Raw genomic sequence first — 25,831 nt, 5'->3', positions numbered from 1 at the left:
CCGAAATTAAAAATATTCCATAATCCCTTAGTATAATAAAAACATAAATAATTATTCTTGAATATTAAACATTAATTTATTGATATTAAACAAGACTTAAGCACTCAAGATCATATCATATCTTGACATATTCGATCGTCGCTAAAACATTTGAAATTAAAATCAAAAGTCTCTTTATTAGATGTCAATTTATTTAAACTCCCCGTATTAGAGGAAATTTCTTTTCTTGGCAACATTATATCCATAGACATTGCGCTGTGACATAGACCATTTATCGAACTATGGTATATGAGAATCGATATGTGAGTTTTGTATTCGATATAAATAATTTATTTTGTTAATTGTGATACGCTACTATTTATAAGTGCTTTATCTTCAATAACATAAAATAATCGTAAAAGTAATGACTTTGTAGTTTAAGAAGTATCATAGTGATATTTTTTAGGTATTGTAATGAATCGAATCTGGAATCGATTTACGTCATTGTACTCGATTCCCATTAACTTAATTACGATGTCCAGCACTAGATTCGTAGCTGTCAAACACGATCAGTCTATTTTGTTTTTGGTTTTTACAAGTTCTGCGCGCAGTAGAAAGTGGTGTTTATTTGTAAATATTGTAAAAAAGTAAATATTCATAATTTTTGTGTGTTTACAAATTGATTCGTGTTAATATCGAAAGTGACAGTGTTTTATGGGAAAACATCGTACAATAAGGACTTTTTTCGTTTTATAAGGTGAGTTAAATCGCGAAGGATGATCAAACACCTGTCGTATCGTGCGTAATTTTTATGTAAATGCAATTCATTGTTAGATATAGGGTCATTATGGTTTCGTAACAATTTCAAATCTCTCGTTTTGCCTGGAACGTGGGCCAGTTGCGCTGTTTCGTGTAACCTTGGGTGTGCGAAGCGGAGTGTCATCGTCTAATTTGGCCTTACAGCTTGTGCCCTACACGTATTTATAAGGCGACGTAAATACTTCGGCTATGTACTTGAAGAGAAAACTAGCAATTCATAACATGCACGTGTTACAAAACGTTTTCTTCGTAGATATTCTTTTGTTTGTAAATACAATATGTAGGTATTGTGAAAATAAAAAAATGCGGGTACGTAATTTCTTATTCGACGTAATTTTACCGTAACGCATTATATATTCAGTTTCTTTAAAGCCTGTGTAATGTACAAGAAATCACAATATTATTAAATCTAGAATCCAAAGCTGACTAGTACTAAAATATTACCAAAACAATCCATTCCACTAATTAAATAATATCTCAAATCTTCATCATAGCATTACAGATAATCTTCATTAGGCTATTAAATCCAATTCAAATGTTTAGAAATAGAATTAATGATCACCCTAATCACCTTATGACATGGTTTCTGTTATAACACATTTGCTTATTTGATTGTTTCTTTTCAGTACTATATAAATTAAGCTAAGTAATTATTTAAATCTTTCAACATTAAAAAAAATTGCAGTGCTATGTCACTCCTTTAGCCCGCATGTAGACAAATAAAAACATGCAACACTATGGCACACCTTTGCGATGCACATTATAGCACATAATGCCACTGTACAATGTACATCCACTTTTCACCATTTGTGTTATAAGTCCCATGTAGTAGAGGGTGAGTTTAAAAGATCTCTGTAATTGACTTTTCATGAGTTCTTATAAGAATCTAATTAACTAATTTCCTAATGTCTGGTTGTATTACTGTAACCGATTTTTTATGTTATTGCTTTCTGCAAAGTCATTGTAATATTGATTAAAAAAACAAAACAGTACAATGAGCAAAAGAATATGGTTTAAAAATGGAATCCAACAACTAAATAACTAAACCATTTCTGCCATATTATTATTATTGTACACAAGCACTTAGCAACCTCATACTGGCCAGTAACATAATACTTGCATGAAATAGATACTCTGTGGTTTTAGATATTTGAATGTGGAATTTATGCTGTCAACACCTTTGTTGTTGAGAAGCTTTTGTTTTTTTTTTTACTTTACTGGCTAGAATAAGTAAATAAAACATTATAAGAAATGTAAATGGACAGAAAAATAATAAAAATATTCTTGTAAGTAGATCTTTAAACAGAGAGGAGTGGAAGGAAGGTAGGGAGGCCTTTGCACTGCAGGGGCGATCACGCCTGAAATCTAAAATATAAAGTATATCTTACATATTTAGTTAGGTTCTGTAAGTAAAATAAAGTATTAAATGCTTTTTAAATAATCCATAGACATGTTAAATTTTTCTGATGATTCCCATTGGTTACTTCAAACAATTTCTAATTGAATTTTCTAACAAGGTTCATTGCAAATGCCAAGAAAGATATAGAGATTCCGATTATCTGAGATCACCATCTGTATCAAACAACAACACTGTATGTTACAGTCATATTGATAAGAAATCTTGGATTCCAGATGAAAGTAGGCACAAGGAAGCTACCTCTTAACTATGTTTATGGCTAGTGTCATTGACTTGTCACTCTACCAAATACAGTTTAACCTCTCATATGCTGGTATATAAGGCATCAATAGAAAACAAACTGTGTCGCATTTGGATCGGCATTCATAAAGGGTCAAACCAGCTGTTTAATTTAATTAATTAGAGTGGCTGGACAACTGCCTGCAATACAACCCATAGCTATTTCGGTTTTCCACATGGACCAACTCTTTCTGTGACCAACAAATTGTTGTTTCTGGATGTGTAATGTGTATGTAAACATGTATGTTTGTAAACACAATCCATGACACAGGGGAAAAACTTTTAGTGGGTTTTTTTTTTCAAATCTATGTTTTATCGAAAACTATTCAGTAGTTTTTATGTGAAACAATAACAATCACAATAACAAACACATACATCCTCACAAAAATTAACATTTACATTAGGTAACAAGCAGAATATCTATCTCTAGGTCCCAAACCTAGGTCATTGAAACTAACCATTAAAAATCTACTGCAATATACTATATATATTTCATTCACCTGCCGCAAAGATAAGCCCTGTTATCAGTGCATCATACCAACACTTACCAAGCAAATAAAGTAAAAAAGTAGTACACAAATATAATACTTAATGATAAGGAGATAAGGTTGTTTTAACAATAACATGAGTCATGTTTTGTTGTAGACGGGGCACAATAAATAGAATTCAAAGAGATTGGTCTTGTTAATTGGCTATTGTCTGTATGTATTTACTTAAGGGCATAAAATTATGCACCCTTTTTGTGTTAGGTATTGATATTTACTACTTCTTGTACCGTAATCCTTATATCTCTTTTCTGATACTCAATTAAATTTTTTCTAGTCATTTTTACACAAAATGGTGTAATAATTCTGGTTTTATCTGTCAAGTTCATACAGGTCCATGAAATACAGTGTTGTAATAAAAACCAATAAGTGACTAATCCATTGATAACTCAATATGTAGGTAATTACACAAGTGCTATGTAAAAAGGGAAGGTCATTCAAATAAGTACCTTATAACAAAACTATATAGAATTCAAATTTGAAGGCAGAAGGTAAATATTTACAAACCACATACCTAATTAAATAAATTACTTATGATGAATAAATTAGACCCTACAAAAAAAAAATAACAAAAATAAATCAACCTTTTGCCTGTCTTAAACATCACAACAATGCAATATGGACTCTAAAGACATGAATATAAAGTTTATTTTTTATAAACATTACTTTGTAAATAATCTGGTAGGGCGTGACGTCATTATCACCCGTCATAAACACGTCTGGTGATATCCTGAGTTTGTCAGTGAACATATTTAAACACTCTTTGTTTTCTCTTTCAGTTATTTATTTTTAAACATTATGTAGGTATTTGTCACTTTTTTTAAAAATAATACCTATTTGGTCAGAACATTCCAATTTTAAAAGATACTTCGAGAATATCCAGTTTTTCTGGGCATACCTACTCCTCAGTTTTGAATCTAGTCGAATAGATAAAATTGGAGTGTCTGTTTGTACTACATGCATATGACATACATACGATATATACCCCAAAAAAATATTTTTTACAATTTCTGTCTATCAGTCTGTCTGTTCTGGCTAATCTCTATAATGACTGAACCGATTTTGACGGAACTTTTATTGGCAGGTAGCTGATGTACTAAGGTGTAACTAAGGCTACTTTTATTAGTCACGCGAGCGAAGCCGCAAACATAAGCTAATCTCATATATAAATTCAACTTCAACCCATTTTTGGATAGACATTGTTCCTTTTTTTAAACCACTCCATCTTCATCTGTGGCCAAATGTTCTGCCAAACTCCGCGTATAAATTATCGATGTATTCTGTCATCATAGATTGCATCCGACTACGGATATCGATTGCAATTACAGCCATCTTAGAATGTACTAATTGTAGATTGTGTTGGCAACGCAAATCTCGAGAACAGCTGAACCGATTTCGCTAATGCTTTTTCTTGTTGGGTTTGTTATTGTTAGGAGAAGGTTTTTATGTAAGAAAATATTAACAAATATGCGCAGAAAATTTTCCAAAGCGAAGCAAAGTTCGCGGGGTCCTCTATTCACTACATGTATACATAGTATAAAACAAAGTCGCTTTCTCTGCCCCTATGTCCCTTTGTATGCTTAAATCTTTAAAACTACGCAACGGATTTTGATGCAGATAGAGTGTTTCAAGAGGAAGGTTTATATGTATAATACATGCATAATGCGAAGCTGGGGCTTCAAACACTTCCTCTAAATTGTTGCTAAAATTATAATGAATCGGTATATAGGTAATTATCGGAAACCCATTCAGTTTATAATAAGATAAGCTAGTTATGACAACACAAAGCACAAACGCTGGTAATTTTTAATCATTTGATTAGATTATGTTATATACCGTAATATATACCACTTATTTAATCTTTATCACAGGTAATTCATACACGTTTTCAGTCACGTTTTCGATACGTGTAAATATTTCATGTATACAAGTATGTATTAACAGGTAAGATCCTTCAAAAATGAAGTAAAAGCTATTAATTAAATCAGGCATCTATCCAGATCCATTTTTTTTTATTACGCCGAGAAACCTTCAAAAGGCGTCTAGCTTTTATGGATTTATGGAGAAAGACAAGGGAGTGTGGTATATTTACTTCACTAAAACCGCCCCGATGGCCACGCTCAGGAGCTATAAAGGGGCACCGAGTATCTATCCAAATCCTATGGCATAAAATTAAAAGCCTAATTGACTATGAGTTAGAATAAGTAAAATGTATCTTAGTATAAAATTGATGTACCACTAACTACTACACCTTTAAAAGAAACAGCTGAGTCTTGTGCTCGGCCCTTTTTAGCAAAACACAAAACAAGAAGTTTTGAAAGGATCGCACATCTTACGGCAGATGATAAAGACTATAAGAAGACAGGTGCAGTTTGCCATCTGCTGCAACTTGCACTTGGATGTTGCAATAAAACCAGATACTTTGGGAATAATAATATACTTGAATGTATTCTTATACAGTATTAAAACCCTTTTGGTCGTCATGCATTAATATTGGCAAGTATAAAGGGATTACTGCAATACAAAGTGATAATCTAGTAACCAAATGAAAGGCCCTTTTCAAGTATTTAAAGTTGAACACATTAGAACGATTGCTTCCTAAAAAAATGCTTTTTACGTTCAAATCCAGAAGACCCGTTTGCGTCTTCATTCTTCTGCAAAGAAACTGCTACAAAATCTTCAATAACTCTCCTTCACTCCTGAATAAACCTCAAACAAAATGGAAGCCTTCAGCCTTCGTAATCTATGCTCCAATAGGAACCACAAGCTACGTTACAAGTACCGCATACCAATGCCTAATACAATACAACTTTCTCTCACAATGACATGTGTGGAAATACGAATCGGCTTGCAATAACCATCGCTCGGTTCACAAAAAGCCGATGCGAAAGTTGTTCGTGTATACTGGATCATGGAAAGCTTATCTGCTGTGTAAGTGTGGAAATCTTTGCGCCTCATTTAGCTTGAAGAGTCTCTGACAATCCCTAGTTTCTGATGATGTAAAGACGCTTTTCATTTTGAAAGCAAACCTAATTAATTATATGGTAATTAATACCATCAAAATCTTCTTTGTCTAATCTAACAAGATTTGTTCCATATTATTGAATAAGTAAATTATACTATCTATTCAATTAGGTGTGTCTACTCATCGATTCGCTCGCTAAGTCCTAAGCAGGGCTCAAAACAACAGTCGACCGTGACAAGCCATGCATATTAAGGTCAAAGATTCCAGCAACGCCGTCAACCAGAACCCAAGAACTTAATACTGAGAACTGTGTGAATTTTAGTATTTGCTTTCGTGTCATAAGAACTATATTGCGTGATTGGAACCAATATGAAGCCATTATTCCACTGTGAGAGAACATCAGAACAGCTCGAGAGTTGGAATAAAAACGTCGAGAAAGTGTTAACGCCCGCACCAATAAAGAATTCAATAAAACACGAGTACGATCAAACACAACGATGACACCGAAACATCTGAAAGTCATGGTTGTTATCGACATAAAATTGGTGATGAACACTTGGCTTACCGCCAGCGCTTCGAGATACTTCCTAGCGAACTAATACGGCCAAATTGAATAAAGTCTTTGATATTTCTCAAGCATCCTTGTTAATTTTACTTTTTATCGAGATCAAAAAAAGCAATTATGAGCTGACTTTTTCGAAGGCATTCTCTTGATTCTTAATTACGTTCACGGCGAATTCGTTGACCCTCAGGCATTCATTAAGCAAGGTTGAATTGCTGTAAAGAAATTTGCTTACGCACGCTAAAAATCAATACTTATAGCTAAGTTAATTAAACATATAAGCCGAAGTATTTGACAATAGGCAGCTGAACTGAGGTATAATGCGATTGATGAAGGTAAACGTTTGAAGGACAATGTCCAATATAGAAATTAAAATAAACATAAGTTTATGCTCACAATGCCCTCACTGGTTGCTATAAAGAGATAGTTTATGACGTCGAGCTGGAACAACGGACCGTTCTATAAATAAAAAATATAAAAAACTAAAAACAAATGCAGACACGACGTCAGTCTTTCTATAGAAGACGGGGAGACACTTCTCCAAAAGGATAAAAATAAAGTATTGACCACGTGAAGCTTTCTTGTGAATGGAAAATCCGTTCCCACATTTCTTTGTAGCGTCTGCAGCCCATCTGCATTGCATTAATATTGAAACCACCGCATCACCATATAGAGTAATTTTATTCTGTTCTGTCTCGCATTGCAATTTCAATGTCATCCCCATTCATAGCTTGACCGCTTATTAATCTGGCTGTGACGTATCCGGCGTCATTTACGTCATCTCTTCAATAATGCCTAAAACAGGAATGTATTATGAATTCATTTCATGAATCGTTTCTTCATTTGTTTTGGATGGATTTTTGCACATTCTGTCACATCGCATCGTCCTTATTTAAATACTGACGTCATCAGTCCCAATTTTGTCCTGGCAAAGCCGAACAAAATATTGCTTTTATTAGTATTCGGATCAGTATTTTTTCGCTACATCGAGGTCAATTAAATGTTATATTCCCAACCACTGATTCTTCTGTAAGCCAGAATCTATATCGATTAAAGCAAAACTACAGGCAGTTACTGACTGTTCATACAGTGAACTCGATTTAAAGGTTCATACTGATAAGCCTCAAGCCCAATTAAAAAGCAAACCTAACCTCGTTCTGCAAATAGCAAGGCCCACAACACTAACAACAATTTTGATATGCTTTATCAACGGTATGAAACCAAACATGATTGCAATGCCGTATCCAAACAAACACCTTGAAGTAATAAATACCAGTGAAGTTATAGGTCTAAACTCTAAACCGGGCACTTACATAATATGTGATGCTAACTGTGATAATATTCTTACGGCCACATTCTTAGCACCGAAGCTCTAATTAAGTAAACAAGAACGTACTCAGGATTGCTAGATTGCTCAATTTAGGAAACATATCGCTTTCAGTTGTCCGCCGTACGGCCAATTAGTAAAACTGACCTCCATATTTCCTCCTCTATTGCTTTGTTATTGTTTTTTTTTCTTTAAGGAAGGCGATGTCGGTTCATTTCCTCATGTTTTGATAGCGAAAAACGAATACAAACGTGAGTCATCGCCCAGATCTCTGAGATCGTTTCAATTGCTCTCTAATCTGTGTATATCATTCTGTCAATAGTACTTCAGAATTTTAATACCCATTGTTAGATTATGGGCCTTATGTCAATTGTTATAGAGACAACATTCAATTAATTCTCGGTTTTCGGACATACCTGGTTAATCTTAAGAAAAAAATGTCCTTGCGTTGTACCCACTGTACCTACATGTTTGGTCATACGTAAAACATTCCGTATCAGTTAAACCATTAGAATATACATACAAAAACAAATAACTAAGTACAGAAACACGTGATGCCAGCCAAGATCTGCTTTTATGGCCAATCTGCGAACTTCTATAACGTAGGTGTTGTGTCGTAGGATGTATTGCCGTATTTGTGTACCTACACTACGTATAATTATGTATGATAACCAGATACATTTGAATTTATTTTGCTAACCTCTGTTTGACTGTGTATAAAGTGGTTGTTTGTCGGGCCTTTACAATAAAATTTGACTTTGACTACCTGCATTACTGAAGGCTCATCGTCCTTTTCAATTCATTATTTGTACCTATGTAGAATTAAAATGAAGGTTTACGCTCCGACTGGGAAAACAAATCTGTATAATACGCAGATACAAGATTAAATAAAGACGCTTCAAGTATACGTTAGCGTACTAGGGAAATCATTCATGCATTCAAATAGATATTGTAATTAGATTTGTTGTTCGATGTCGTCTCCGCAATCGTCACCAGACGCAAACAAGAGGCACCACTTCACAAAGATCCCCCGCCTCGCTGGCTTCTAAACAAAGCGTAAACGTGCCGTAAGCAATATCATGTGTGTGTGTCCAAGAAAACAATTAACTGGACGATCTGAACCGGTAATTTAAATCTATTTAAAATCCTATGTGGGTGGTGCTACGTGTCATTATTGCTCATGATGATATTTCTGGACTTAATTCGTCATTTTCAGCGCTGGCAAGGCACACTGTAAACACAGTTTTTTGTCCAATAAATAACGAAATATTATTTGACTTGTTTCGTGTGCATGTGGTTGGCGCAGTTTGCTTGTTGGCAAGCGAGGTACCTACTATCGATTTACGTTCAAGCCTTGACGGGGACTTAAATATTTTTTGTGACATTGGCGTAAAATTCCTTTTGCTGTGAAATGACTTGAAGAACATCTTTTGTTACAGGGTAGGTAGTCCGGGATGGTGATGGAAGCCGACCCGATAGCTGGCAAACATAATGATGGTAAATATAAAACAATTCCATCAATAATTCTAGCACGTTCTTATCAGAAGTTTCATTTAATTTTGGCATTTCGGTACAGCAGACTGAGGTCTATAATTGAATGACGCCGAGGTCATTTTGACTGCCAGAAAGTAATTTATCGAGCACTTAAATCGCAATAACGCTAGAAGTATTCAGAATTCTTAGCGTTATACTTCTATTTGTAGGCGTTTACATTTACATATTTCTACCACAAATATGTAAATGCTTGGTTTGTTCGGCGATTCTTTTTGCTAAACGTTTCAAAGCCTTTGATAGACCAAAAAAGGTCCTGGTAATTTTGGAACATGGGGTTTATCTTCTAGATCTACATCATTAAGAGCATTAAACTCATATCTCAGATGATTTATTGCGTAATTTGGTTGCTACACAGAATTAATAACATGTGTCATGGCGTCATGTCCCAATTGACGCCCGTCCTATTTCCTAGCCTCCCATTTTCTTTCGCTTGCAAAGTCATTGGCCTAAATGCTTGATCTATACGGTACATATACTAGGCACGTACTCTAATCCGTTTTGTTTGAATGTCTGGCCGGTTATAGACAGTTTTTATCGCGCAAATGAATCATGGCTCGGTGGCCTTGTTGCTGTCGAGGCAAGCAAGAGATTTCTGTTCGATTCCCTTCGAACGCAGACCGGTGTTATTCGTATTTTCTCTTATCTTTTGGTATGGATGAAGTCTGAATTAGTAAGCAGTAGATTTGTACACTACATCTCGTCATTCTCTGTATGTTTATGAATCATGTTTTGCTTTAAGTAAACAATATCTCAAAGATTATCTATCAATACGACGGGTAATGGAAATTATTCCAAGAGCTAGGCCGCAATCAGTTGTGTTACGGCTATCGAAGTATTTCCTAGTTTTATTATTGGATGGAAACTTGATAACAATATTTTTACACGCGTGAGGAATGTATCGATAAAATCTATTTCTGAAACAAACTGAATCTTTGACGCTATTTATAAACTGTCTCAAGTTTTGTATCTGGTAACATTTTGCATGTCTTAAAATGGCAACAGCACTTCTTGTTGATTCAAAAGATGCGTTTCTAATTTTAGATCACTTATTTTATTGTCCAATTAATATCGGAGGTTACGTCCACAATGTCTTATTTTTTCATTCGCTCCAATCAGACATCATCTTGACCCAATTCTATTCCCATATACTCGTATGTATATCTAGTATTTCAATAAACTTCTGAATTTGCGGAAAACAGCATCTAACCCCATTCATGCCATTCTCCGAAATCACAATCAAATTTAACAACGTTGATCAGTGCCATTTTAATAGAGGGCAAGTCCATTGGCCATTTCCAAACTTCCTGTGCCTACTGACCCGACCTCGTGCCACACGAGCCGACCATTTTGATTCAAATTCGCAGGAACGGAAACTAAATTATCGGAACACAAATCAGAGACAGACAGACAGACAACGCTTTTGATGTTCCCCGTGATTTGTAGTTTTGGCCAGCATTATATCTTAGTCTTCCTGGCTAATTAACATCTTCATAAATATCAGTGTCTAACCGTTCTTTATAAAGCTGTTTTGTTATTCTACATCTGTTTATATTTTGGACTATTTGTGAAAAAGGAGGACGTCTTACTCAGTAGTCCTCGGTGTCCTAATCTTTATGGTTGTCTTAATTGTCTCTTTGGCTGAGAGGACAGAACCTCTACCATTAGTTTGAAGCAACAGTATTTGTCGACAGTCGATAGCGACGACACAATTTTTGTATGTCCAAGAACATAACGCCACTACCTATCCTTCTTAAAAAATTTAATCTTTGCTATTACTTAAACAATAAAACCTAATGTTGTAAACCCATGATGATAGAAGTACAGGACACGATTATAATTTCGGAACTCCCAGTAATAGGTACGGTATGGAAAAGTGTCCTCTTGTATGGCAATAAACTCCCATTGTTTAGGACTTCTAATACGACTAGCTGAAATTGGATGCCTCCTTGCCTCATCCTTTGGTGATTAAAAGCATTGGCAAGTAATAAAGTAGTCTTTTTTGAGAAGTGAAACTCGTCCAATCACTTCTCCCGCCATGGGCGAGACGAGAGGGAGTGTCAAACTCTTACAGACTAAAAACTACACCGTTTCTTCTCCTGCTTTTCGAATAAAATGTAGCATTTTTGATACAGTTGACGAATACCGAGAGATCATTCCAGGCTTCAAGCCATAACTGACAATTTCGAAATCACATACTCAGTCGCTCTTATAAAGTTACGACGACCAAACTAACGAGGTCGTATATTGCACATAACATTTTTATTGATATTGCGTGTCTCTATTTAAACATTCACTTTTACTATTAAATAATGGAACCGTAAGATATGAACACTTGTTTTACTATTACAATCAATTTACAAACCGGTCATAAAAACACCAATAAAGTGATTACGGTGAAGCTAACTACCTAGCTAAGACATCCAATTCTGATTGCATTATTGCAATAAGTATCTTGTAATGCACGCTACACATCTTACTCGTATCGTAGATCCATATCGTAATATATCGTAATCGTAGGTCCATACAGCCTACACACCTTACAATTTTGACACCTTGTTTTGAAGAGGAAAATCATCCAATGACTTCCCCCGCCTTGGGCGAGACGAGAGGGAGTGGCAGACTCTTACTGACTAAAAACCACCCTGTTCCTACTCCTGCTTTTCGAGTCGGAGCCCCGGTAAACCCGCTAGGTAGACCGCAGCTCTGAAATCCTGCATACAACCTACACAACTTACGATTTAACTATAAGACGGTCTTCAAGTTTTTCTTGAAAAACATTCTTATAAAATAACATCAAGACCTCTTACTGTTGTAGGTAGATATTTGCGTTCACATGCACTACATACTTATACTATCTTCTGCATAGTCTGCTGGTTAAGATTAAGACTATCCGCGATTGCATCGATCACTCTTTTCCCAACTTCGATGGTCACCAAAATCTCTGCATCGGTTTAAGTTATTGACAGAAACTCCATATCAATAAATCGATCTCACTCTAAAGATTTTTGATTGATTTCAGCCATAAACGACTTCACCTCACCTCACCCAAGTCGGGAGCCTTGGGAGAGGCGAGTATCACTGTCACTCTTACCGACTAAAAACCATCCCGTAGCCTTGATAAGAACCCAACACAAAAAGAATAAAAAAATGTGCAAATTGCCTTTTAAATTGAAACAAACGATTTACAAAGAGTCAATGTAGCGTATCGCGATCCGATGGGTTTGAATGGCCAGCATTATTCAGATTGGCCATTCATGTTGTCAATCCGGTTGGACGGTCTTGCTCCATCGCTTCCATTGTATTCATCTCTTGTTGGTATATCGGAAACATCATGGTATGGCGCCACTGATAAATCAATTTGGGTTTTGTGTCCTAAATCTGACATTTGAGCTTGATTTGTTGATATTGAAGGTTTTAGGGAGATTTTGAATGGTTATCCTTTTGAGATTATACTTAGGTAAATGTTTATCCGCTAGAGTTGAAAATAGTTCAAGTTCTCTGTAATCATAACAATCTATTATAACAAATATGGGTGCAGCATGGGTGAGAACTGAACTGGAGTTGCGGACTGCCTAGCGGGTTACCACGACTCCGGCTCGAAAAACAGGAATAGGAACGGAGTGGTTTTTAGTCAGTAATTGTATGACACTTCCTTTCGCCTCGGCCAAGGCGGGAGAAGTTATAGAATGATGTTCCCCCCTAAAAAAGAAAAACATAGGTGATATAAGAATAAAGATCTTATTAAATCTCGAAGTAAAACGCCACAAAGTTCATATTATTGGATTTTCTTTGTTCTTTCCTTGCACGGGACCACAGGGTCCCGGACCTTTGGAAGGCGTACGAGGGGCCGAAGCCAACTCGCAGAGGCCCGTTGAACAATTTTGATCTAAATGTAATGGGACATCAGCCGGCGATTATCCCTATATATGCAGGACTATTGTGCAATATGAAAGGAAATGATTGGGTTATGGGTGTGGGTTTATTGGATTTATTATTATCAAATCGTCATTATTCAATAAGACTGTTATCATCCATACTGATCGTAACATTCCTGATGATTCCACATTTAAACCTACCACATCAGTTGCGGGGATGTTCCCGAACCAAATAAAGTCCATGCAACCTATTGTTCATATATTCAGTTTGCTCTAGGTTTCCCCGAGTTATCTAAAATTACTGATTAACAACGTACCCATGTCAGGGGATTTTGCTCCATTTAATTATGAATTTTATTTATTTAATGTGATTTTTTATCCTCATTACACATGACCAGTCCTCTTTGGTCGTTCGTGTAGAGTCAAAGAATTGTGCATTTAAAACAGAACGCGTATTGTCATACAGCCACCTGATTCTAACAATAGCCAGTGTTAAAACTCAATTATTTAAATTAGGAATTTAAGTAGCACTTAGGACCGCTCAATGAGTGACGAGAGAAGTGGTATGCTCTTTGTAATAGCAAAACATTAAGTTTTGACTCATGTTTTGAATGTCTAAACGAAAATAAACGGAGATGTATGAAGTAAAATTTATATCGTGATTCAGTGTGGGATATAAATACGTTAGTACGTAATAGTGTATAAGTGATGCGTTATTTGATTACGGTGTTTCTTTCAGAAAGAGTGCACGGCGCATCGTTGAAGGCGCGGGCGGGTGGTGACGTCATTTCTCCCGAGCGCTCGGTCGGCACTCTCGACCTTAACATGTCTTTCACGGCCCCTTCAAACCTGGTGCTCACACCTGCGCCTGAATGTAAGTCTTAACTACAATATTTCACAAAGCATATTTAAAATGATGAATTGTATGTCACGTAGGTCTTACGCTGAAAAAATATACCAAGGGCAGAGACTTGAGTCCGGTTATGTTTGTAATAGGAGAAGGAAAAAACAGAATAAGTCATTTTGACCTATTTAGTAAAAGCTAAGTATATACTTATGTGGGTACAGCGCTTAATACATCATACTACAATTTGCAAAATGGTTGGCATTGGGTGGATTTGGAGTCCCAAAGATTGAACTCTTTCAACTCTTGGGCAAGCTAAGAAGAAGATAATGGACTCTATCTGGCAATGGAGACTAGTACTAGGACTAGACTAAACTAAACTGTATCTAAACAGTCTGATATAATTTCTCACAAGACACAAACCTAAAATTCAAATTCAAAAACTTTGTTTGCTTTCCTAAATGTGGTATATGGTCTTAAATAAGATTTGGGTAACAATTAAGGACCCTGTCGGGCACGCAACTAACACAATGTATGAGTTCATACCTTTTTTAGATCACCCCAACTCCAATAATGAAAGCTGTGTGACCTTTAAACATGTTTCTACCAAATTTTTGACCTGAATTTATTTCCATCAGGTCGCAAGCTCTCGCGAGGTATCTCCCGCGCGACAGACAATGAGGGTCTTGTGTGGGCGTTGCGCAACAATACTGAGCCTGAACCGAACACAATCAATTCGGATCACATACTGTTGCTGCCAGATATTACTGTATACCCGCCTGATTTCAGGTAAGTTGATATTAGATACATCTACATAAAATTGATCTTGGATATAAGGCTGATTTCCTCTCTTATGGGTCATTTTTTGGTGATTTTATGGGAACTCTCGGTAGATTTTTGCTATGTTGCCAAATATGACCAAAATCTGTAGGTGTGAAGTATTTGGAATGTTATGGAAAAGTGTATACTAACTATGGTAGTGAATTTAAACACCGTAAGTTCGAGAATCGTACACCGAAGCCGTGGTTTCAGTTTCCGAATCTTTGTAATGTAATATTATCTGCACGAACATGGACTAAGAACGGGCTTTCCTACTTAATCTCGTACTAAAATTGGATTGCGTAGCTATTTTCGACACAAGGCCATCATAGGTAGGTTTTGTTTAGCGAAGACTGAGGACAGGTCATCATTATCCGAAAACAGGGCTACTAGACCCGCTATTGTTTCAATTGTTATAAATGGATTTTTCTTTCTATTTGATTTATTGCTAATTTACGAAACGAAACATTATTCAAATATTCATTCGTTAGTATCTTTATATATATAATTCTTCTGTACGTGTGTATGTCACTGAACTCCTCTTAAACGACTAGACGGATTTTGATGAAACTTTTTGTGTGTGTTCAAGAGGATCTGAGAATGGTTTAAATTCACAATTTTGTCCGCTGGACAATGTTTTTTTAATTAATTTTTAATTTATTAGTAGTTGTTGATTTTGGAATGTTTTACATCGGATCCGACGGACGGCGCTACCATCGCAGTGTCAAATATTAATGACGTTAGATATTGTCATAACATTTGAATAATAATTTTCATCAAAAAGGTCCAGAATGTTTAAGCTTATTAAAAAAAGAATAAAATTTTCAAATTAACGTGTAGACAGGACAACGTCTGTCGGGTCCGCTAGTAATCGTATAAAAATATAAGAATGACTTGCTAGACAGCGAAATAGAGCGGTGACAGGGACATGAGTGTTGATATTTGCATTTTTTTTTTTTGGAATATTGCCCTTTTAATTAGTCACGTATGTCAAATATAGTGTTAGAGTGATGTCGTACGGCGTGGCCGCGTACCTGCGTACATGTGGTCGGCAGCTAGCCAACATTCATTAACGTCGCACACGCAACCGTTTGTGTCCGCGGTTGAACTTTCTGTTATTGTTTACCGTTCTTTAACCTTTTCGTGTTTCGGAGACATGAAACCAACATCGGCCATTGATTTTGCTGATAGCAGCTGACGGGCTGACGGCCCGCGAATGGAAATACATTATTGTACTTAATTTGCGCTTTTGGTTGTTGACCGAATGTCTAGTAAAGTTATGGATGGCGACGACATAATGTACATTGAAAGGTTTTTCATGTTGGTATCAAATCGTGGATGCTAGAATTTCTAAAAAGCTACCCAGTTTTAGGATCTTTTTGACATTAACACATTGAACGCCGCGGTGGTCACCGGTGGCCGACGTTAGCGGAGGATTTGCCTTGCATTTAACAGTTTTCTATTGGCAGTCAAAGACTTAAACATAACCAACACATTTCCAGGACTTTCCTAGAGAAGGACCTTCTAGAGACTGCGACTCTAGTGACACTAGAATCTGCGAACATACTGAACTGGTGGCGCCACGGCCGCGTGCCTGGTGCGCCTCGTCTCCTGCCCCTCGCTACTTCGGGAGACGGCAACTGCCTGCCTCACGCGGCCTCGCTCGCAGCGTACGGGTTCCACGACAGATTGCTCGCGCTGCGGACCAAAGTTCAGGCTCTACTGTCCGGAGAGGGCGGCGAAGTACTTACTAGTAAGTGTTTAAGGTGTTCATATTTCAGATATCTCACTTTTCTCTCAAACTGAAAGAATATTTTTATATGAAAGATAATTTTGATCAACAACTAGGTACTGAAACTTATACAATGTGATAGGCGTGGGACTTCTAACCCGTTAAGGCTGAGTACTACATCTAATTTTATCGACAAAAATAATAATATGGGGGTTGAACCCCTCATTGAAAATATTGAAAAATAGTGATTTTTTCGGTAAAAATAATTCACAAATGATTTTTTTCTCAATCAAAATTTCAAGATTAATCATTCAACTTGGTTCGAAAAAAGTCATTACTTTACCCAAAATATACTTCAGCATTTCAAAATGATCTTACAGACGCAATAAAACGTCGCTGGCGTTGGTCGGAGAGCATATCCTTGCGGTCGGCAGGGTTGACACCTTCGGAGGCCGAGTGGGAGCGTGAGTGGGCACAATGCGTGACGGCCGCGTCGCCGGAGCCGGCGCGCGCCACCCCTGCCGCCGCGCCGCACTACGCTGCCTTGGAACATCTGCATGTCTTCGCGTTGGCACACGTCATGAGGAGACCTGTTATTGTCTTTGCTGATGTCGCTTTGAGGGTAAGATTCGACCATTCTTAAACTCACACCTATCCCCGAAGGGTTAATTTATACGAGAAAAGATTTTAATATTTAGAGTTCTACTTCATTCCGTTTCGATCCGAATACCCCAAGAGAAGGCAGAAGTCTACGAAGGACCTATCTAGTATGATTCTTATCATATAGTATTTTTAATGTTAAAATACACGTAATTTGAACTTATTGATTTATTAGCTGTCTCAGCAAACTTTGTACCTCCTCACATTTTCGGAACCTTTTATTCCCTGGACTTTCACATATCAAAATTCATACTTACATTAACGCAATATGGGTTCAGCTGTTCGTTTTAGCGAGACTAACGAAGAGCGATTGATTTTCATATAAAATCGTAGGCTGTTGAATATTTATGGATGTTGTTAGGTTCTAAAAGATTTTGCGTTAAGTGAAATGAATCAATTATAAAAGGACCCAACGTAAGATTGCTCATTTAATTATAATACGTATTATAATAGGTGCGATGAGGTCAACCATTGTCTTACTCGTGATGTGAATCACGATTCACGGCAGGAGAACATTTTCCCGTTGCATCTATACCTAGGCAATCCCGCTTTTACCGTGTTGACTAATCTAATAAAAACCTGAGTTTACCTACATTACTAATGAAATACACTTTAGAAATATTTTTTCAATTTCACGAACTACATTTTATGATTATTTTTCCTTTTGTTTTTAATACGCATGCAATATGCTTGGGGGAAAACACATGAGTAACTTTATAATGTTCTTCTCTATACTAATCTTTGAAACAATCAACTACAAATTCACTACGTGTTTACTATATTTAAACTATTAGTTTTTTATGTTTAAAAATCGAATCAACGTCAGCGCTTTTTACCCTCGAATGAGTAGGCAGGGGTGCACATTACGGCACGTTTCATTACGTATAAACATGGTCATGTCAAAGTAAATCGTATTTTGGATTTTATTGATTTATTTATTAAAGTAGGTTGTTCATATATTTATGAATTTCGTATGGGTTCTAAAAATCTTGCGTTGTGAAATGAATCAATTATAAAAGCCCAACGTAAGATTGCTAATTTAATTATAATCATACGTTATTATAATAAAGGTGCCATGAAGAATTCTCATCCTGTCTACTAGTAAACATCAACTCAATTTTAGGCGTATTTTCAGCTTTTTAAACCATTTATTTTTCTAATTAATCTCTACACCTATTCCAGGATTTCCGAGGCGACCCAATAGCTCCGATCCCGTTCGGCGGTGTGTACCTTCCCCTGGAACTGTCTCCAGAAGCCTGCAGCAAGACGCCGATCCTGCTGGCGTATGACGCGGGACATTTCTCCGCACTCGTGCCGTGTGAGCCGCTGCCGTCAGATGGCGCGCGCGTGCCATTGGAATAGTGCGGGCATGTAGTATGCCTTAAGGTGATTAACACAAATGCATAACTTTTATTTAGATCTTTTTTTAGAAGTACACTAGCTTTCCGCGGCTTCGCCCACGTGTAATTCGGTTATATATAGCGTTTTTTAATGATCTCGACAGGGCTTTTTCTTCCACAGTCTATAGTCATCATTGTAACGAGCTGATGTGGAATACAACTCCTAACGGTTATTTTGAAAGAAAATTCTTCGATGTTATACGTACATGTGAGGCTATTAGGTTGACCTGATCATAAAAAGTAAATCTCATAACTTAGAATTTAGGTGAAAATGGATCAGACAAATTTCGTCTCTTAACTTGTTTCCTTTTAGCTGTTTGTATGGGTAGTGTTAACACAAAATAGGGATTTAAAGGCGTGATGCAATTAATGTTATGCATGTATGTACATAATTATGTATGTTAAAGAGACGACTGAAAGTTGTCCATACAAAGTCTTTTTTTCTAAGGATGGGAAATCATCAAATGACCTCTCCCGCTCTGGGTGGAACGGAAGGGAGTGTCAGACTTTTACTGACTAAAACCCACCTCGATTCCGAGGCGTTGCCCTTTGCGTTCCGGGGGGTGTACCTTCCCCTGGAACTGTCTCCAGAAGCCTGCAGTAAGACGCCGATCCTGCTGGCGTATGACGCGGGACATTTCTCCGCACTCGTGCCGTGTGAGCCGCTGCCGTCAGATGGCGCGCGCGTGCCACTCGAGGATAGTGCGGGCAATCCTATGCCTATAAGGTGATTTGGTCTTTATTTACAAATGTATAAGGTGTTTATTTAGGTCTTGTTTTACAAGTGCTTAAAGAGGACTTGATGGGGATTTTAAAAAGACTAAGTTAAAGTCAAATCATTTATACCAATTAACCATGAATAGGTACTTTTGAAATGTCAACAAATAAATAATAGTCTGTCAGTCTGTAAGTCAGTGAAGCTAGGTGCTCACAAGAAGTATTAGTGTACTTCTGGTCTTTTATTCTCTTGGGTCTCTATGGCTTTCTTTAATTCCAGCCGATCTGGAAGTATTTGGTAGGCCATGTTCAGTAGTGAATGTCTTGTGGCTGTAATGATATTTAGTAATTAATCTGTAAATGATCGCACAAAGTCACCAATCCACAAAATGTACCTCCAATTCCAGATTCAACGTAGACCCCGGCGAAGATTTCCCCTGGGACGTGGAGCCAGATCAGAAGACGATAAACAACATCCTCCCTGACGAGTACCAGCGCTCGGCCATGTTGGCAGCGTACCTCGACCTTGAACGGATCGAGTGCATCTCCCTCAACCAACCGTCTGAAGAACTGCGAAGATCCTTGGACGCCCTGTCCACCAAAAGTTCCAAGCAGTTGAACTCCGTTGCCAAACAATTTGGTAGCATCGGGAGGTCAATGAGCAGTAAGCTGAAGAAGAACTTTGGTTCCATGGCCAAGTTGGCGGGGGGGAAGAGTAGTGGGAGCCATAGTAACCCTGAGGAGAGTCTGATGAGGAGGCAGTCTACTTGTGAGGTGTTGTGTTGCAGGGTCTTGGCGGCCAGGGCGCCGGTACAGGAGGAGATGGTCAAGAATTACCTTAATGAGGCTTGGATCGGGTGAGTAGATTTTATTTACTTAAAAATCCATACGTGGTATTATCAAAATTCAACCTAGTATTGAATAAGTGATTGATAAAGATTTTGCTTGTTAGTTTTTATAGTCGAATCTCCACTGTGAAACGAGCAAATAACGTCATTAAAGAATTGACACGCAATCATATCTTTTTATGACATTCAAGTCACTTTGTTTTCCATTGTAATAAATCATTTTAACAGTCACAAAAAACCTCAAGTTTCTACATTAACTACTCAAACACAGTTAATAACGCTTAACTTCACAATCCCCAGATACACAGCCGAAAAGAACCGCAAAGAGCCAGTGGGTCCGAGCCAACCTCGCTACGGTACAGGACGCTCACAGTTCTACGCTGAGGCAGAGAGACCGACGGCTACAACAGCCCCTACAAGTTCATCGAGCGAGGGGGTGCGGGCCAGTGGGGGAAATGGGGGGAGTGGGGGACGCGTGGGCGGGGACCGTACCCTGTACCTGTCCCGCTCGACGTTCTACGACGACCGGCCGGCCGAGCCGCGCCCGTGCCGCGCGCCGCTCTGCATGTACTACGGCAGCCCGCAGCTAGGGGACTACTGCTCGCGCTGCGCCCGACTGCAGTAAGTCACGGTCTTAGGTTATTGCTGGCCTTCTAGATTGGTGGGATTGGGTTTATACTGCATCTTGATTTAAGTAGTTAGAGGCCCAGTCAACATTGTTGATCTGTATGATAACTCCGATAAGAATTGTTGACTATTAACTGGCCGTCAGTTCTAAAGAAATTTCAAGATCAAGGTCTGTTGACCAATAGAAATTCAGGAATAAAGATCTGATGCTACTTTAACAGCTTCACAGAAAACCGACGTGAAACAATGTTTACGTTGTGTGAGTGAGGCTACCTACCCAAATAATCTCTTACAATCCTCAAATTCCTAACTCCTCAAAAGGCTGGCAGCGCACTTGTAACGCCTCTGGTGTTTCGAGTGCCCATGGGCGACGCCGATTGCTTACCATCAGGTAAACCGTCTGCTCGTTTACCGGCTTCTCATAAAAAAAAACTGGTGACAATAAGTGGCAATAGTTTTTGGTAATTGAACTACTAGATTGGTTTGCAGTCAGAGTGCAGTTTAAATACAGTCGTCTCCTGTCTAGAGCCTTATTCGACTTAAAATTTATCTATTGTATTTCTGTACGGGAAGTATTGCAGATAAAAAAAAACTTAGAAATTATTAGATTTTTAACGATATTTTTTAATGATTACTTTCGTCTCTCACTAACACGAAGTTAGGTCGTTAAGTTTTTATTTAACGTACGAATTAAGTTTTATTATTAATTATTATTATTTTAAAAGTAATACTTTAATGTTTGCGTGGGTGATATTTTTATTGTTACTTAGATTTGGTAAGTCACCTTTGTGTTTGCCCCACCATTATTACCTAATACTTAATAAGCATAATAATAATAATTAAGTGAAATAACATCTACAACATTACTCTCATTACCAGAATAACTAACCATAGGCGTATCAACGTGTATTTAATGTGTAATTGTCATTTATTTATTTTCAAACACTCTGTAGCTAATCTTGATGTCTCTTCTTACTTGAATCTTGTAAAAAGTCTGTATTTAACTGTGTACCAGTCTTCCCCTGTGAATACGCCTGTGGTCTATGATCTACGCGACTGTTATTTAAAAAAAAAGTGCCAAAGTGGCTTCTAAACGTATTAAAATTAAAAAAGTATTCGATTGAAAAATATATCTTGTCTATGGGTAATGGTTTAAGTAACAAATGTGTTCAAAATTTAGTGCCAGGATGTAAAAGGAAAGTAAATTTTGGACAATACGGCAACTATGTGTTTTATAACATTTGGTATATAGAATATATATATTATTAAATATATAATATAATAGACAGTTTATATATGACAGGGTAAAATCTGTTTATACCTTATTATGTTGCCTTTACAATCGTGTCTTCTCACATAAAAAATGTACCATGAGTATTTTATTAAAGTCTTATAAATATAAATAAATATTTAAATTATATTGGCGGCTAAACTATCAGACTTATAAATGAAAAGGATGATAAATAATTATAAAGAAAATACTTAGCGCTGAGAGTTGTTTAATGGTCACTTAACTAAGTCCTTAGCTATTGTTTTCGTAACAAAATCGTTGCCAAGGAATAGTTTAAGTAATCATTAAATGTCTCTGAGTACGGTATAAAGTACTATAAATTGTTATAGAAATTATATTTATTACTTATGTACAGTCAGCGAAGTTATTTTTGTATGCAGGTGAGAAAATATAGATTGATTTTGTACAGAGACAGTACCCGTTGTGTGGAAAATATATATCTACAATTTACAGTCGTGCTCAGAGTCCTTATCTATTGGTTACTTAACACAGTCCTGAGCGATTTGGAACAAAATCGTGACTATAAGTAATCATTAAATGTCTCTGAGTAGGCTGTAATTGTTGTTTTCGGAACGTTATTATTGGTTTAAGTAATCATTAAATATCTCTGAGTAGGGCGATTAGTATAACATTACCTATTGTCTATGTACTAAAACAATATTTATTTTCTTACCTGTATACCAAACAGCTTCGCTGATCAATATAAATGTTTAGAAAAAGAGTTTATATATTATAATGACTATCCTACTATAAGTAGGTACTAAAGCAGCTTGAATTGACCCATAGCCTTGTGGAATTGTGATTTAGAGGTTATGTACAAAGAACAGATGTATATTTTTCTCCATTTATATCATCCGACTACCTCATGCAGCGATGTAGTGATATAAAGAAAAATAACTAATATGGCTGATTGAAATATTAAAGATGTGCTTCCGTCGTGTAGGAAAGAGTAAAGAAAGTTCTAGAAAACTGTCTTACATTCTGCTTCAATTTCTAACCCCCCAAAAGGTTAGCAACACACTTGTAAACCCCTCTGGTGTTGTAGACATCAGAGGGCCTTGTTCAAGTTTGCTTTTACTTTACTGCGATGAAAACGTTACCGCATATAGCCCTCGGATTGGTTGCTCCAAGTTAACCTACCAGAGGGCTAAATTCGATTACGTGTCGATCGCGTAAAAGTTAAAAACAATCTTGCACTCGGACGTCAAGTGATCAGTCTGCTCATCTAACCTATCTCATAAAAACACTTAAACGAAAATCCTAAAAAAACACTTTAGTATCTCGATCAATCATAATATCCAGATATATTTTTTGGACTCAGGGTAAATTCAACACACTCAAATAAAAATGAATTCCTAATATAAAAATCCTAGTTGTTATACCTATCCAAATTAAAAAAAAAACGAGCTTGGAGTTCGTCTCCGTCCTTGATTTGCTGATTTACGAGTAAGAAATATATAAATTATGCATACAAGGCTCTATGTAACCACTGATAAATTAAAAAATGTTAGTTTTTGATCTAAAATATGTCTATATCTATTTGTTAGTGGTGAATAAATGTGACATTATTCCTAAAAAAAGAAATAAATCTATTTTAACTATAGAGTTGCTTGAAATATTATGCTATCGGCTTACTCACGTAACTGTTTGACGCGAAATGCTGTTCATGAATATGAGCCTCTAGCTTCGCTTGAAACTAGTCGAGTTCCTCGTCAAACAGTTACGTGAGTTAGCCGATAACATAATAATTAATTTTGTATGTCATGAAAGTTATAATAAAATTATAGAGTTGCTCTTTGATCGGTGGCTAATTCAACTGCTGATCAAGGCATCTGAGGTTCGATTTGAAAAAAAAGTATTATTGAGTATTTTTGATAGGTCTGGACTTATGCCTGTTGTATAGACAACCGTGGCAAGTATATCTATAGTTAAAATAGAATTATATTTTTTATAAATAAAAAGATAAAAGCCTTTATTGTAAAAATTGATCTTCTAGTCCCGTAAAATAGAATACTTAGTTATTAATGTGATAGTTTTAAGCAGTGATTATTCAATTACTGAAACTAATTGTATTTTTAAATCAGTTGCATAGTGTGATCAAGTTGTTTACTTATGTTTTTAATTGCTCTAATTTGTTAATTTTTCAAAACTTATCTTATACTAATAGCTGGTAAGGGCCGGCAGTACCGACATTGATAACGACAAAATTCAATCGCTAAAAAGATATTTTGTTAATAGATTTTCAACCTTAGCTATTTGTAATAAAGTTCAAAATCTATTATTGAAGACTTAGCGACCGATTTCTGTCGATATTTCGAGACTTCAGCCCTATAAGTTCTATCTATACATTAATGTGTATACTTAAATAAATCTGTGTATTATAATGTGTATGTGAGAAATCATGACAATTATAACTGTTTTTCATATAAATAAATTGTACACAATAACCCATGTTCAAATCAGAGATGTAATATTTTTTCATAAATGTTTAACAATATAGAGACAGCATATCATGTTTTGTAGAAATATAAATTGATATTACGTATGCAATGTGATATTGTATTTATTTATCCTTTTCCCTCAATAATCCCTTCCTTCCTTTGACTGCGCGGTTGGCGCGGTGACTGGGCAACTGGCTGCCGTGGAACGTGTAGCGGGTTTAATTCCCGCACAGAGCCACTCTTCGTGTAATCCACAAATTTTTGTTTTGGGTCTAGGTGTCTTGTGCATGTGAACTTGCATGTTTGTAAACGTACCCACGACAGGAGGATATCCTAGTGTGGGATAACGTTCTTTTTAAAGAAAAATAAAATATTATAGGTGATTGCAAGTGTTCAACTCAAGAAGCCTTAATTTCGACATCGAGACTGGCCAATTTCTTATTTAAAAAAATGCCCAATTAAATTGTGTAAACACAAATGTTCTTACAAAATTCGCTTACAACAACCAACGAAACACTATTACATTTCGCCCCATCTCGGCGTCTCTTCTTTTTATCATCTGTGCATTCATCAGTCCCATCAATGATAAAATGCCCCTCGGTTTGCATCGCATTAGAAAAGGGTTTAAACGAAGGGGATTTATTAAATAAAAAAAAAATACAATAGCCCTGTTCGATGTAAGTAAAAGGTGGCGGCCCCTGCCTTTTCAGTAACAAAAAAAGGCAGGCAACTTTATAATGCAGTTTAGATTTAAATTACGTTCAGGTAAACATACGTCTAAGCACGCGCCAATAAAACAGCTATCTTATTTCTAATATGGTACAAGGGTATTAGTAAAATGTATAATAGATAAATCATGTCAATACTAATGAACATTAATGTGATATACTTTTCAATAATTAACCCGTTAACTACCACGTAGGTCACCGGTGACCTACGTTAGTGGAGGAAAAAATTACCTTATTTCTATAAGAGTTTTTCGTGATGCCAGTCAAGATACCAGTAATTTAGTAATATGCAGAGATCGTATCGAAGTTATAAAATCTGCAGCTGCACGCTCTTTCAATACTAGTAAATGATGTGCTAGTCGAGAATCTCAGTTTGTATTGTACTCTAACTAGTCGAGAATA

At 36.5% G+C, this 25,831-nt stretch overlaps 1 protein-coding gene across 5 annotated transcripts; it reads left to right on the top strand.

The window, feature by feature from the left end:
* The first annotated feature begins 547 nt into the window (after positions 1-547).
* On the top strand, positions 548-21,051 carry LOC118274084 (OTU domain-containing protein 7B). Of its 5 annotated transcripts, none has more exons than XM_050707850.1 (10): positions 548-736; positions 9,333-9,390; positions 14,062-14,196; positions 14,805-14,955; positions 16,488-16,738; positions 17,098-17,339; positions 18,560-18,674; positions 19,414-19,504; positions 19,902-20,351; positions 20,643-21,051. In XM_050707850.1, the coding sequence occupies exons 2-10, from the start codon at positions 9,348-9,350 to the stop codon at positions 20,965-20,967; spliced, it is 1,803 nt and encodes a 600-aa protein (XP_050563807.1). In that variant the 5' UTR covers positions 548-736; positions 9,333-9,347; the 3' UTR covers positions 20,968-21,051. The 5 variants fall into 5 exon arrangements, with proteins under 5 accessions (XP_050563807.1, XP_050563804.1, XP_050563802.1 ...); XM_050707847.1 differs by having other exon boundaries at positions 14,066-14,196; positions 18,560-18,735; positions 19,475-19,504; positions 20,643-21,050; XM_050707845.1 differs by having other exon boundaries at positions 18,560-18,735; positions 19,475-19,504; positions 20,643-21,050.
* Positions 21,052-25,831: the final 4,780 nt, after the last annotated feature.

The sequence above is a fragment of the Spodoptera frugiperda genome, chromosome 3, assembly GCF_023101765.2.
Source record: "Spodoptera frugiperda isolate SF20-4 chromosome 3, AGI-APGP_CSIRO_Sfru_2.0, whole genome shotgun sequence".
Classification (NCBI taxonomy): domain Eukaryota; kingdom Metazoa; phylum Arthropoda; class Insecta; order Lepidoptera; family Noctuidae; genus Spodoptera; species Spodoptera frugiperda.
This window is presented reverse-complemented; position numbering and strand designations above follow the sequence as displayed.

Excerpts from the sequence above, each read along its gene's own strand:
- LOC118274084 (XM_050707850.1), top strand. The coding sequence starts at position 9,348 with ATGGTGATGGAAGCCGACCCGATAGCTGGCAAACATAATGATG. Across the intron at positions 18,675-19,413 it reads GCTGGCGTATGACGCGGGAC|ATTTCTCCGCACTCGTGCCG; the intron begins ATTTCTCCGCAC and ends ATGACGCGGGAC. Across the intron at positions 20,352-20,642 it reads CTTAATGAGGCTTGGATCGG|ATACACAGCCGAAAAGAACC; the intron begins GTGAGTAGATTT and ends CACAATCCCCAG.